This window comes from Aplysia californica, unplaced genomic scaffold (assembly GCF_000002075.1).
Source record: "Aplysia californica isolate F4 #8 unplaced genomic scaffold, AplCal3.0 scaffold00100, whole genome shotgun sequence".
Classification (NCBI taxonomy): domain Eukaryota; kingdom Metazoa; phylum Mollusca; class Gastropoda; order Aplysiida; family Aplysiidae; genus Aplysia; species Aplysia californica.
In genome coordinates, this window is record NW_004797370.1 from 358,130 (window position 1) to 373,539 (window position 15,410).

At 39.2% G+C, this 15,410-nt stretch overlaps 1 protein-coding gene across 1 annotated transcript in view; it reads right to left on the reverse strand.

Annotated features, from left to right (window-relative positions):
- Positions 1 to 1,746: 1,746 nt before the first annotated feature.
- The window catches only part of LOC101847028 (protein Fe65 homolog), a gene marked incomplete at its 5' end in the record, with an annotated part of 33,533 nt that continues 19,869 nt past the window's right edge, over positions 1,747 to 15,410 (reverse strand). The window contains 9 exon segments of the mRNA XM_013080799.2: positions 1,747 to 2,778; positions 5,217 to 5,231; positions 9,331 to 9,393; positions 10,541 to 10,649; positions 12,034 to 12,107; positions 12,533 to 12,648; positions 13,264 to 13,350; positions 14,124 to 14,365; positions 15,253 to 15,258. Coding sequence (XP_012936253.1) covers positions 2,704 to 2,778; positions 5,217 to 5,231; positions 9,331 to 9,393; positions 10,541 to 10,649; positions 12,034 to 12,107; positions 12,533 to 12,648; positions 13,264 to 13,350; positions 14,124 to 14,365; positions 15,253 to 15,258 — 787 coding nt within the window.

Genomic DNA, 15,410 nt, shown 5'->3' on the forward strand with positions numbered 1-15,410 from the left:
TTTCACAACTCCGCTGATCAAATGGACAATCATTTCACAACTCCGCTGGTCAAATGGATATTTGTCAGCAGCTACAACTGATCTAACAATAAAAACGGCATTGACAACTGCCCGTGCAACTGCAACACAATTCTTTTCTGCTGTCCCTTTTGTCTAGAACACCTACCAAGTGGGGTCAATTGAAAAAGTTTTAACTTTTAAGTCCACCAAAATAGCAATTTTGACTTGATGCTATTCTTTTCAGTGTTTGAAATGCACTGACTGAGGTGATAAAGCAAGCATTTTTACTGAGCCACATTTACAATTTCATCTTAAAAATACATTTAAAAAAATGTAGATCTAGGTGTTTCTACATCCACCATTTACACAATTTAGATCATATAAAAGGTGGGCTTCAACCTTGCCTGTCAGGCTAAGAGAGATACAACATCCCAGCAGAGAGACCAAAATACTCGATAAAAATTCTCCACACTCTGGAATTGAACTCTGGTCTCCTGCCTGTGATGGCATAGCGCCTTACTATTATACCACAGACGCCGTTCATCATGGAATGAGATGAGAAAAGAGTACAATAACCATTGACATAGTAAAAGGTCAGCCTTACACTGCTGTAGAGCACACAGAGCAGTAGTCGCTGTTCATGAACTCATCACTTGCCGTCTAAGAAATTCCCCCCTCCTGAAATTCTAAAATCAACCAGCGTGAAAAACAACAAAAAGTATTGTAAGTAATGGGGAAGAGGAAAATGGAAAGCACAAGAAGAGAAAACACAATAGTTCACATTGACATTATCTGAGTTACAGACCACACAGTGCCCTTCAAAGAGCAACTGTGACAAGTATGGTTTTGATTCTGACAAAATTCCCTGGTTCCAACAACTCTTTTTCAACTCATTCAAAATATTTACAGAACAAAAAAAAAATTCACAACATGTGTACATACAAGTGATCACAGCTTTCTCTTAAGTTTGGTTTTGCCGTCAATACAAAGATAGTTAATCTTTGGTTGGTTGATCTTAAGAAGTCTCCACCCTACATTAGACCTTCTTTCCCAAATTAAAAAAAAATCCAGCCCAAGGTATTTATAGAATGGCAGAAGTCCGCCCAAGATGGAGAAAAGATTTAATGTTTCCATCACACCTCTGCTGAGGAGACAGGAGCTAATGTTTCCATCACACCTCTGCTGAGGAGACAGGAGCTAATGTTTCCATCACACCTCTGCTGAGGAGACAGGAGCTAATGTTTCCATCACACCTCTGCTGAGGAGACAGGAGCTAATGTTTCCATCACACCTCTGCTGAGGAGACAGGAGCTAATGTTTCCATCACACCTCTGCTGAGGAGACAGGAGCTAATGTTTCACTCAGACCTCTGCAAAGACGACAAGGGTAAATGTTTACATCAGACCTATGAACAACTGACAAAGGAGGAGAAGAAAAAGAAGTCAAGTTTAAAGACCTAAAGACAACACATCTCTCCCGGGTCTATTGCATGTGTATACACCTGATCTACTGGTCACGTCTACCAGAGAACCCACCAGTCTTGGCTTCTCCGCAACAAGATGTGATTGTTACCTTTTTCACCTTCATCCACACAATTCAGATCTTTTAAAAGACAGGTTGCTTTAACCCTACTTGTCTGCACCACACGCCGGTTGAGAAAGATTAAAAGCATCCCAGCAAAAAGACAGAGATACTCAAATCTTTTGCAAACTATGGTGCAGACTTGAACAACACCACAAATGTTGGTTTTTTTTTTTTTTTTGCCAAGTGTTCAAAAAAAATAAATTCAGACAGTAAGTTAAACGCTGCTACATGAATGTGGCAGTCTGTCTGCAGTGCTATCAACGAAGCACACACATTTACCCCCCCTGGGAGATTCGTAGTCTCAAACAATAAAGACACACAGCAAGCTACTGGCCTAAAACAAATACACCTAAAAGTTACAAGAGAGAGATGATACAGCACATTTACGATGAGAAAGAGAAATGTGGTCACTGAAATCCCACAGAGAAAAAAACAACCCAAATAATAAAACAAGACTACAAAGATATGCCGGTGTGAATGTACAAGCAAAAATATCATTACTTTGCCAGCTGCTATGAATACTTGTGTTTACATGATTGCACTGAAATGCCAATAAATCAATAAATAAATGCTTTACGACCAGGGTTAAAAACAGCATGACAAAAGCTCCCTAAAATACCAGTCCTTAATTAACAATCAGAACACATTACTTGCGTTCATGTGCAAACAGTGATGTGTCTCAAGAGAAAAAGTTACAAGATTAGAGGTCTATCCACATCTAGCAATATTTCTTGTACATAAACTCTCTCATACGTGATGCCAAAAAAGAAAAATAAAGATTTCCAGAACAATTAGAAGTTCCTGGAATTCCAGCATTTTCAGAAATTTTGATAAACATAAGAGGTGGCATCTTTTCAAATATACATGGACTTATTACGTTCCTTTATGACAAATCAGAGCTCAACAGTTGATGAAATGAATACATAGTAATTGTTATATTGAAAATTAGTACAGATCAAAAGAGTCGATGCACTGGCATCCAGAGTTCAATGCCAAGGTCATCCTTATAAGCCGGGTCACGACAGATGATTGAAGGTACATATGCAGCAGACAGGAGCGGTGGCGGTCTGCCATTGGCACGCTCAACTTGACCTTGTCACGACCCGGCATGGCCTTGAACTATTTGGGAGAGGCCAGCTGAGTGACGGAGCCCCACACACACTGTATGCTCTGCTTGATGCTACTGCTGAGGCTCTGAGAGGAAGGACAAGAAAGAAAGGGAGGGAGTGGAGAGGGGGTGGGAAAACAATGGTTTGAATCAAACATCATGGCGTTATACACGTACCTACAAAGAAAGGGACATTAAATGATCACGTAACAGATCATGGTACTAGACATTATGTATAATGATGAAAGGTTTTCAATTTTAGTATTTTAGTAAGAGCTTACGGCACTTGCAATACAATACGATAATATAAGTGCCAAAGATTAGAAGTGTTACAATAGAGTACCAAACACAAAAAAGGAGGAAAGACAGGGACAACAGATGTTTGATAGGAAAGAAGGAAGAGACCACACTAGAGCACCCACATACCTAATATAATTAAGGGCATTTATGAGGACAACAACTTGTTTGTTTGCTTGAGTATAGCATGTGTTTTACAACACTAATGACACAATTTGGTCATATGACAGTATTACAAATTGCCTTTTAACCTTTGAGAAATATACATTCTTAAAAGGCTGAATCCCAAAGCAGCAAGCAAAATTCTGAAAATAAGATACTAGTCAAACTGACAGCTGAAAGTCGATATGTAAGGAGGCAGAAATTCAGTCAAGCGAGCCATTCCACCAAAAAAAGCATTGAATTTATAAGGTTGTAGTATAGCAGACAAGCTGTGGGTAAGGCATGAAATTATCATTCAAAATATAAAGCATGCTGCTTGCAACCATTATTCAACATAACAAAAAAGAAATTGAATAAAATATCATCTGTGTCCAATTCTAATTGTGTATTCGTTAAATTAGACCAAGCACTTTTTCTGTCTCATATGTAAATTACAACCGTAATTACAGCTGGTTATCCTGTAAGCCTAATGAGTAAAAAAAACCACCAAGCACAAAATTTTGAGCAATTCCGGTAGATAATAAGAAATAAATTACCCTTTTTTCCAATTTGTGAAAATCAATGATCATGCACTTATACAGTTAAGAGTCGACATCAACGATCTAAACTCTCTTCAAAGACCATGCTGCCAACAAAATGTTTCTGCAGCTATGGTCATAAATACTTGTGAAAAAACTGAAGCTGTTTCAATTTTTTTTAAAACTACACTCGATTAATATTCTATTTCAAATTTCACAGAATGTACATATAATTTTAAGTCCTTTGCTTTTTTTTGAGAGATATAAGCACACTTTTAATAGGATATAAAGCAGCCTTACAAAGAAAGTAGAGAGAAAATCAGAAGCACACAGAATACATGTATGGGCATCTGCAAACATAACATATGCCTTTCCCAAAAAATTTAAACTTACAAAAAAACTAAAACAATGCTGCAGCAAACGATTAAAAGAATAGCACAGGTCTGTCTGTCTGACAAGTCAGCTCCTGTCTACCTGAATGATCTCGGTTCAGTTTTCATAAGCACTTTACAGCACTTGCTACACACTTGACTTGTGTGCGAGATTCAAAGGTGTTACAAGAGAGTAACATGCAAAGAAACAAAGGAGGACAGATAAGGATGACAGATGATTGTCAGGAAAGAAGGAGAAAACCACATCAGTGTCCCTGCCAAACACCCATTAAATAGCCTCAGTCGGAATATGATGCAGTGACAACTTGGGTTAAACCACCAGGTGCACGTTGCACCACGCAATGGGGTCGTGGTGTGGTGACAAGGTTAACTCCCGAAACAACGTAGAAGTGAACCATGTGCCAAGGCACGTGTTAGACTTAAGGAAGGTGGCAACTTCGGATGAAGATGATGCAGAGAGCAATCAGCACCGTGTGGTGATTGATGAGGCGTCCCCACCGAGGTATCCCCAGCGAGTTAGAAAAGTACCAGCGTGGCAGGAGGATTATGTGGTGGGGTAGCAGTGGGTGGAAGTTGCAGATTTGTGATGTATATAGATCGCAGCTGAGAGCAGGAGAAGTAATTTCGCATTTGGCGAGATATGGGTAAGGATGACAGATGATTGTCAGGAAAGAAAGAGAAAACCACATCAGTGTCCCTGCCAAATACCCATTAAATAGCCTCAGTCGGTATATGATGCAGTGACAACATTTATAACATAAACTAATTATCCAAATGAATTTTACCAGTCATCACAAATCAAGCTGTTCCTAAAGCCCACACTCAAGCTTTGCATGCTTCTGGGATACCATACTGTGGTAAGAATATCGCAGTGAATTGAATTTGATACATAAAGTCAGACGAAGAGGCTTTTAAACTACTGAATACAACAATTATTTTACAAATAGGTCTTTCGATATAACTTAGGTGACAACCAAAAAGAATTGGAACCAAAATTTAAAAAAAAACCAAACCCAGATGCATAACGATACACGCAAGCGCATGTAACTGAAACTCTGTAGCATTTACACTTGGGCGAGGCCTAACGATGTTGACTGACAACGATTACGCTGGAAAAAGCAACCAGTTTTAACATTGCAGGATGCTCATACATACTCTTTTCAAAGAGAACTGCAAAAGTCGAGGAGGAGACAGCAATAGAGAGGCATTAGTTCTGAATCAACTTTCAGCTTCAGACACCAAAAAGGTAACCCTATTGACAAACATTGAGAGATTTCAATAGGAAACACAAACACTTCTAAAAGAGTTGATAAAATATGAAATGACATTAACTTTAGATTTGAATTTGGCTTTGCTTCCAAAATCCACCCACCCATGAGGGAAAGATGATAATACACACATGATGATACAAAAATATTCTAGAGCGGCAATAGATAACGCAAATCAGTTGAACACAATATCAAAGGTTTAGGAATGAGAAATGTAATCTTAACGTAACATGATCAAATTGTTTGTGGTTTAGAGAGCAATTTTAAGGACTTTGCAACACAAATAGGTCATATGAGTGCCAATGATACCAGGTGTTACTAGAGCGTAACAAATAATGAAAAAAAGGAGTAGAGATAAGGAAGACAAATGTTTGAAAGAAAAGAAGAAGCAAACCACACCAGAGCAACTGTCAACCCCTAACTCACATGATATAAATATACTCTAGTGGGGCAGAGAAAACACAGATCAGAGGAACAGAATATTAATGATCTAAGAATGAGAAGAAATCTAAATGCAACATAATCATATCAGGCACGTATCTGCTACACGGAAAAAAAATTAAGCTCAGAAATATTCAGAAACCTGAGAGGGAGGGCTGTGAAAGATCTACATCTATTGGTGTTCTACATCTAATGGGGTAGGCTTACAATAAGATACAACAAAAAGAAATGAGTTGCAGACAAAAGCGAAACAATGTTCAACACAGCAAAATCTCTACGATGATCAGTGTTTGCCAATTTGGGTGATATTGCCTACTTGGGCGAATCTATAATTATTGATGGGTGGTGGGTATCGCCTGTGTAGTAACAGGCATTAGTTACTGAATGCCCCGCTTGGAAATACATCCGTACATTTAAGTAGGCTGTATAAAAATGTTTGTTTCTAAAAGGTGGCAAAAGTTGGAGCTTTCTATGAAAAGGTTGCCAAGCACTTATGAAGACCATAATGGAAAAACTATTATCAATATCACAATCAAATATTAAAATTGTTGAGTTATTTTCTTTAAAATGTACACTGCTTGAAAACAAAAACAAAACAAAAAAAACCTGTCAAACTAAATTGGCGGGTTCTGCCCCAAATTAGAGAATCTTTTAAAAAGAAGGTATGAAAGAAAATCTGTAAAAGCACAGCACATTTTGTGCTAAGATCTAAGTTTGCAATTCCAGGGAGTCATAGGCAATACAGACGTACAGAGACAACAAAGGGTAGCACACTAACTGATCCACAAACACACAGGGAGCACATTGATGGACCCACACACAACACACAGGGAGCACATTGATGGACCCACACACAACACACAGGGAGCACATTGATGGATCCACACACAACACACAGGGAGCACATTGATGGACCCACACACAAACAACACACAGGGAGCACATTGATGGACCCACACACACACAACACACAGGGAGCACATTGATGGATCCACACACACACAACACACAGGGAGCACATTGATGGACCCACACACAAACAACACACAAAGAGCACATTGATGGACCCACAAACAAACAACACACAGATACTTACACACAAACAACACACAGATACCTACACACAGACAACACACAGGAAGTACACAGACAACACACAGGAAGTACACCGACGGACCCAAACACAAAAACAACACAAAGAGCACACAGATACCTACACATCCACAACACAAAGGGGGAACACACCGATACCTACACAGCAAGGGGGCCAACATCAAGAATCTGCACACTCTGGGTTCTTCCCCTTAAACAAGCTTAGGACCCCCTTGACAGCTTGGAGGGCACCAGTCTTCACCTCCTGACCTCCGACCTTCAGTCCTTGAACTCCGGCCCTGACCCCGGCAGTGAGCACTTCACTCACACTCTACACGTGACACACCAAAACAGGGCAAAGGTCACAACACCAAGGGGTCACGACGGTCCGAGTGGAGGGGGAGGTGGAAAAAAATAACAACAACAGAAAATACAAAAGTAATGACCGACTTAACGACTAGCAACACAAAATGTGACACTATAATTGGTGTGCACAATGTAGAGAAGTTGTAGTATTTGACAAACAGAAACAAAATATAACAAAATAATATATATACAGTCAAAATTGCCCATGACAGCCACCAAATTTCGAGGAAAAGAATGTCTGTCTTAGATTTAGAAAGGTGGACATCTTTTACAGAGTCATTATAATATCTTTAAAAAGAAATGCAAGGGGGAAGTGGGAAGTGGCCGTTTGTACAGGTCTTGGTCAATTGGCCGTTAAAGCAGGTTCGACTGTCTTGACACAATAATATATACTGGTACTGTGTACGACACCCCTACTTCTCCACTGATACAATTTGAAAAGATTACGGTGAAACATTCGACTGCCTAAGGGAAACTTGAGATAAATAAAGGATCCCATGCATGCGTTGCACACAATAAAGATCCTTTGATAATTTCCGTATGATGAAAAATATACCCTTGGGTTTGATATACAAGAAAAGACAATGCGAGAGGAATTCCATGAATTCTGTCTCCTGGGAAAAAAACTGTAGCCAGAAAAACAAAACAGCTAGATCTAGTAACAAGAACAAGTGATAAATGAAAGACAAAGAACTACAAATTGAGCTGTACACATTTAACAAACATCAAAGAAAACAATAGTAAAAAGGGAAGAAAATGGCAAGACAGTGCACTTGATGAATCAGTCCTTTCAGAGCCCTATTTATATATTATTTCAAACCCATATTCTAGATGGTCAATATTTGGAGATTGCGTCTATAGGTCTACTTATTGATCGAGACAGGGCATTGCAGGCTTTGTGTCGATGTGATAGGGTGAAATAACGTTTCTGACTACATCAGAAGCTCAAAGCACTTTTGTCTCATGCAGTCAATTTGATTAAGCAGTAGAAGCAAAGTGACTTCAGAGACTAAGCAAGCCCATAAGCACAGACAACGTTATATCATTGCCAGAAAACTAACAATTAAGTATTTCAAATTAAAATTAGGAAATGTAATTGGCAGCAGAAGTCTTTGCATAGTGAAGTTACTCAATTTTATAGCTACAACAATTTCCATTGTCAGCAGAAAAAAATTTGGTAGTTCAAAGAATTTTTCAAATCTTTCTAAACGAAAGCTATAATGCTGTGAACATTTACCTCAGGACATTTAAGGGCATTGATCATTAAAAAAAGGACAATCAAATGCACAATACAGATAAAAAGGGTAATAAACATTCAAAATATAATGTTTGAAAAGCTATCGTTCAGCGGTGAGCCATGCAACATGCTACAGATTGCTGTCATATTTGAACGTGCTAATGCTCCTTTCTAAACCCAACTCTTACCCTCATTGAGTCATATCCTATGAAACAACACTTTAAAAACAAAAAAATTAAGAACTTTCTCTAGTAAAGGTCTAGTTGAGGTCTACTTTCAGAACTTACTTGACCACTTTCTCTGAGGCTAAAGTGAGGGTTGTTATGACATCATGCTCAAAAGACGATTTTATCTTATTTCAAGAATGAAGACCTAAAATAGACATCGCTTTCTTTTTCTCACAATGACTCTCTTCTAATTTTTCAGTAACCACTTAGATCTCTCTATTAATTTAACGGCAGTGTCTTATTAAGCAGGCATTGCTTGCCTTCTCAGAAACGTTATTCAACTACTATTTACTTGAAAAGAAAAGTTCAATTTGATGGTTTTATACCAAAAGAGCAACATTCTTCAACTTAATGTCATATTATTTCTTATATAGAGAAATCAAAGAAAAAGACAAATACGATAGGAAAGACGATAGTAGCGGCGATATTTAAAAAGAAAAATAAGTCCAACCAGCGGCAGAGATATGCATGATCTGAACTCTAAAAATAGAACTTTCTTACCATGACTCAACGCTGAGTATCACAACAAAACAATATGGGGGACAGGACAAGAGTGCGAGACACTATAGAGACGAATCTAAAAGTAACCACTGAGGTAACTAGTGGAGGTCAGGTATTTCTCCACCTTCAAAACTCACCTTTCCCTGCAGGCCACCCTTTGGGGTTTGAGGGTGAGCATCCAAGCATTTCTGATACCTCAGCTGTCGAAAAGAAAAAACATAACTTAACATTTTTAAAGTACAAAAAATTTAAAAAAACAAACAACAAAATTAGAGAATGAATATAATAATAAAAGTACAGTCAAACCTGTGTAAGATGGCCACTCATTGTCAAGGAGAAAAGTGGCCGTATAAGGCAGGTGGCCGTCTTAGGCAGGACTGATCAAGATGAAGAAAACAAACTATTCCCATCTGAGGTCCCAATCGAAAGTAGCCGCATTGTTGTTTTTGCTGTTAGTTTGTATTTTGTTTGTAATTTTTATTTTGCTGCTGATTTTGCACAAGGGGGACAATAAAACGAAATGTATTAGAAAAGGAAGAATCGAGTGCCATGTTAAAACAAACACATGGGTCGCCACCACTCGGAGAACGAGCGACGCTTCTGTCACAAGTTCATGTTGACGTCCTTTGTTACTTTGTTACAGACTGGGTAAACAGTGACCACTCATCTCGCCTACGATTTGTGTATGAGTTCTGGGCGGGGCTTATGGGTTATGAGGGATCACACGCTTACCTCACCAGCAGCTGAAAATTGGTAGCCTACCCTATTGGTCAACAGTGGGAGGGGTCTACGCAACATGATCGGTTGGAGAGACTACCTAACAACAATGACAGGTGATTGAATTATGAAGGCTCGCCCCCAACTCCAGGGGCCAATGCACAATTTATGACAAAACGTAATGGAGTCACTAAGGTGACCGTCTAAGATAGGTGTTATTGCTTAGTGTGATAGGGGTTGTGTGTTAAAATATGGTGGCCGCGGCTGCGTTGTACAGGTGCCCGTTTTACACAGTTAAATTATATAGAAAAAACGCAAGGGGGGAAATGGAAAGTGGCCGTTTGTACAGGTGGCCGTCATGTATAGGTGGCCGTCAGGGCAGGTTTGACTGCATGTCCATTAATGTTTGACGAAGACCAATTTGTCTGAAGAGGAGAATATTTCTTAAAGAAACTAGTGGGTGATATCACCCAGATTGGCAAACACTGGTGTGACTATATATGAGCATCCTTCAACCATTTAACTTTCCACTTATTCAAAGATACAAGAGAGAGTCCCCCATCCCCCGACCCTCTCTACACTCCCCCCTGCCCAAAGTACAATACCTAATCTTGCAGCCAAACCACTCACCTTGCAGGCAGCCTCGATGGTCTTACACATTGGCCCAGCGCTGGGCTCCGAGTGGAACACGTGGCACAGAAACTTGTTCTGTGAGGTGTGCATGATGAATGCACACAGCCTGGGGAGACAACACACGCATCACAGCAAAATGTGAATGCTTTACACCTCTATTGACACTCTATTGAAACAGTTTAACTCTTTGGGCCCTGGCCACCGGCGCATAAAACGGCACGTATGCCCTGCCACCAATACAGTGGTGAGTAAGACCCTACCCACAAACTGGTCCCGTCTGGGACAAAATGCACACCAGAAACTGTACTACATAGGACGTTACTGATTATTTTGAAGATCTTTCAGAACTAAATGCTGGCAATGATGAGGACGACCCCGAGAGGGATATGGAATGAGATTGTGACGATCATACGATTCTTAGTAATATATCGCTCAGGAGCTCAGGGACAGTAGCCTCAGGAAAACAGGGCTCAAAGGGTTAAGTATTTTAGGAGGTGTATATTATGAAGAACACTCACGGCCTGGTGTTAACAAACACACAATGACAGCAAAACTCTCAACGTTTTATGATGATCACGCACAGCCTGGGCACAACACACACAGTCAAAACACCCATTAACTATACCTTTATTGGCAAAGGTAAATTTTAATCCAAAATCCTAAAAACTAAGTTAAAAATGTCTTTGTGTGTGAAGTCAAGGTGGCCCAAATGTGGTCCCACTGAGAAAGGAGACCCCAAAAGTACAATGTAAGTCAGGTAAGTACCAAATGGAAAGCTCAAGTTAACCTTTAGAAAGACAAGTTTTCTTCACTGGGTTTGTTCAAACAAACTACAGTCAAACCGTATGTACCTGTCACGTGTACAATTTATCACTCCCCCCTTACAATTTTTTAAACATAATAATGACACTGTCAAAGACACCAACCTGTATAAGACAACCCATTCTCTCATTTAGCTTTAATAGGAGTTTTACGGCATTTGCAACACATTAGGCTCATAATATAAATGTTGAAGATTAAAGTAGTTACAAGAGAGTAACAAACACAAAAAAGAAGGAGGGGAGATAAGAACGATAGATGTTTTATAGGGGAAAAAAGAAGCAAACCACACCAAAGCACCCGCCAATCCCCACTATTCTCTCTTTGACAATAGGTGGCTTGCTAAGACAGTTTTGACAGTACAACAGAGCTCACTCATGGTTCATAGATAGTATCATGCTGGACAGCAGTGTGGCTCACCCTGGAACATTATTCTCAACAGAGTATTCTCAAACTTGGGGTTTTGGGGGGAAAGTTTTCAAGATATTCAAACCATTCATTTTGGAGGTTGTGCTTCTTATTTGTTTGTTTGTTTAACCCTCCAAATGTCGATAGCTGAAGTTTCATTCTGTGGTGTCGTGGTCGATTTAATCATAGCAAACTTTGGCCCACAAAATTTCACACACAAGAACATTTCTAAGGCCCAGACTGAAACAAACACACAAACTCACTTGACATTGTCCACAGCTATTCCCATGAAGGATAGGAATCGAACTCGGCACTCCTCAATAATACCATCAGGGTTCTGAGGTAGATATATATTAAAATACATTTAAACACAAAAACGACTGCCACTTGGATGTAGAGTAAGAATACTAAATACAGTCAGTAGCTAAACAGGGCTACTTTCAAGCACGAGTTTTTTCAGAAAGTCTCAAACACAGGCATGTCACTAAAAGAAGTAACAAAAGAACGGTTTCTTCCAAGAAAGTTTAAAAATAATAGATTGTTGAAAAATAATATAAAAAGGAGAAGTTTGTTCTCTTCACAAATACAAAAATTCATTACATATTATAGATTGTAGGTTATTACAGTTGTTACATCACTTGTCAAATGTCAGTGCAAACTCATTTATATGTTTGTAAGAATTTGTATTGAATACGTTTTTAAAAAAGCTTTCCTACAAACATAAGTACAAACAGAAATAAAAACGTCTTTAAATCCTCTCACCCCGTGCTCAGTGATGGTGATGGTCGACGGGGCGATGGCCACATTGACAAACTTCCACTTCTCCGGGGGGATGCGGTAGTACAGGTACTGGATCGCCTCGTTCAGGATGTCACGGCCTGCAGGCAAACAAAAAACCAAACGATTGAATGTTGCGCAAAGCAAAATAAACAAAACACCACAAGAACGGGTTTTTTAAATGTATTTCGTAAGTCTTTTTACAGTGCTCGCAACTGCGTAAGGTCATAATATGAGCACATGGAACAGTTAGGTAGGAATTAATTTTGAATTTTGCCCCGGTGGTGGCCAAAGCCTACAATTATCGATTTTAGGACCACCAAGGGATCTTTGACGTGCACAACTTGCAAACGGGACCTATGAAATTTTTTGTCCCTAACAATCTCATAACAAAAGTGTGAGTGAACAACAAATTTCGTTTTTAAAGCTGATCTTTTGTCCAATTAAGCCTTTTTTTCTTCTTGAAAATCGAGATGAAATGTGGCATATCTGGTCTAGCTGAATATGATACGGTAGGCGGTTACACCAAGAAAAAAACTGTAACAAAAACATCAGCAGTCGCTATTCCCCTGCACAGCCGACAATATACATATTTCTGAGAACTGGTTGCAGACATCAGACTGTCACAAAATAAAAAAGTGGGGACGCAAAACCTTCTTTTAATTTAGGTTCACATTTGTATTTAAACACATTCTCTGAGGATAAGAAGAACTCACCTGTGGGCCTCATGACCTCCTGAACCCCAAGGTAGTGGCACCTCATCACCTTACGGGGCTCCTCCATAGGGGTAGGGAACCGTGCGTCTGAGGGAACCAGATTGTTGGTTTGTTTAGTTAGTTGGTTTGTTGGTTTGAGTAAAGAGAAGCAAATACACAAATTAAGAATATATATTTGAACTTAGGCTACTATGTAAACTTTTTGGAAAAGACAGCTTCATTCTAGGCACTTGTTATCTAGTTTTTAGTTTTAGTAAGAGCTTTATGGCACTTGCAACACAATAAGGCTATAAAAGTGCCACAGATTAGAAGTGTTAACACAAAAAAGGAGGAGAGATAAGGATGATAGCTGTTTGATAGGAAAGATGACGCAAACCACACCAGAGCACTCGCCAACCACTCGCTCTAGTATCTCATTAAGCACATACTCTTTAAGCATAGAAAGCCATTCATCTTCCTTATTATACTGTACAGCAAAAAATAGATAAATTGAAAAAAAAACCCAACTTAAACTGCTTTAACATACAAGATTTTCTATTGTAAAGATTCTGGGAAAACAACTTTTGTCCATTGTGCAGGTATGCTTTACCCTGATTTAGCAGGTCAACCCATTTCAGTCATCCTCACTAAAACATGCAAACCCATTTCAATACATTACCTTTTTCACAACCAAAACAAATCTTTACCAAAATGTTTGAACTTTCTAAAGTAAAGATTCTTGGAAAAAATAACTTTATCCCACGCCGATTAACTCAACAAGTTTATTTTTTCCAAACGTATAGAGCCATATCAACACCTTCATCATACTTAAAAAGAAAACAAACAATAAAGCCCCCCCCCCCCCCCCAATAAAAACTTACTATTGTAAAGATTCTGGAAAGACAACTTCTCTCCGTTGGGGTGGTTAACTTTGTCCAGATTGGGCAGGTCTGTGGGTCGGCTGAGCCTGGCTACGGCGGACTGATGCAGAGACCGCTCCAGCATGATCTTCTTGCAGATGTCCCGGAGTGTGTTGGCGATGTGTCGCGCCAGTGTGTCGCAGTGGAACACGTGACACATGTGTAGTTTGGTCACGCGATCACGGGCCACGTAGGCAAAGTCCCTGGAAATATCAAAGACATGGCAATAAAACAAAGAGCTTCCTATATGAGGAAAATGTTTTCCACTCAAATCTATCAAGATGGGTTATTTACACGAGCTGCTTCAACCCTGGGCTGCTTTTTAATAATTTTATTTATTTATTTACTTACTTATTTATTCATTTAATTATTTATTCATTTATCTATTTTTTCTGTATGTGTGTGTGTGAGTGTGTGTGTGTGTGTGTGTGTGTGTGTGCGTGTGTGTGTGGGAGGGGGATGTTAGGGACGTGTTGAGCAGGGGGTTGATAACCTTATAAGCAAACTAAACAGTTTTTGCCTTCTTGCTCCATGATTGACTGATATGTTCTATTCACAATCAAGATATTGAAAAGATTTCTAATTCCCAAATTTACAGCCAGGGATGCAACTGGGATTTTGTGAAAATAACTTAAGACTTACAGAGTTGCATTTGTGAAAAAAGACAAGTAATAGACACAACTTTAATGGGGTTAAACAGAAATCAGGTAATAATAAATGTTTGGAAAACAAATTTTTAAGGAAATAGCGAGAGAAAAAAACAACAACATGGAGAAATAAAATTGGGAAATCAGAATCCCTGAACAGTATTCTGGTTTTAAGGCTAGCACAGTCATCTCCACTTTGCTCATCAACACAGTAATGGTCATTTAGTGCAAGAGGAAGAAGTAAGAGAGAGGCAGGAACAGCACAGGTAAGGAAAAAAAGTTAAGCCTATATACAGTGGTACCCTCCAACTGCCAGCAGTTCTGGCTAAGTCAACTTGTTTGTTCGAATGTTTGTTTGTTTGAGTAAAAAAAGAAGTACATCCACACAATAATGACTAAATCACAACAGACATGACTTTACATGAACTAGAAAAAACACCTACCTCTCCCTGTGTCCCAGGCAGCCAGAAAAATAAGAATGGTTCACACATAAAAAAATTAATCAATATTATATTATTATAAAACATGCTCAGAAGGCTGCTGAGTTTTAGCTTATTATGGCGCATTCACACCTCAAAACAGAGCCCCCCTCCCCACCCAG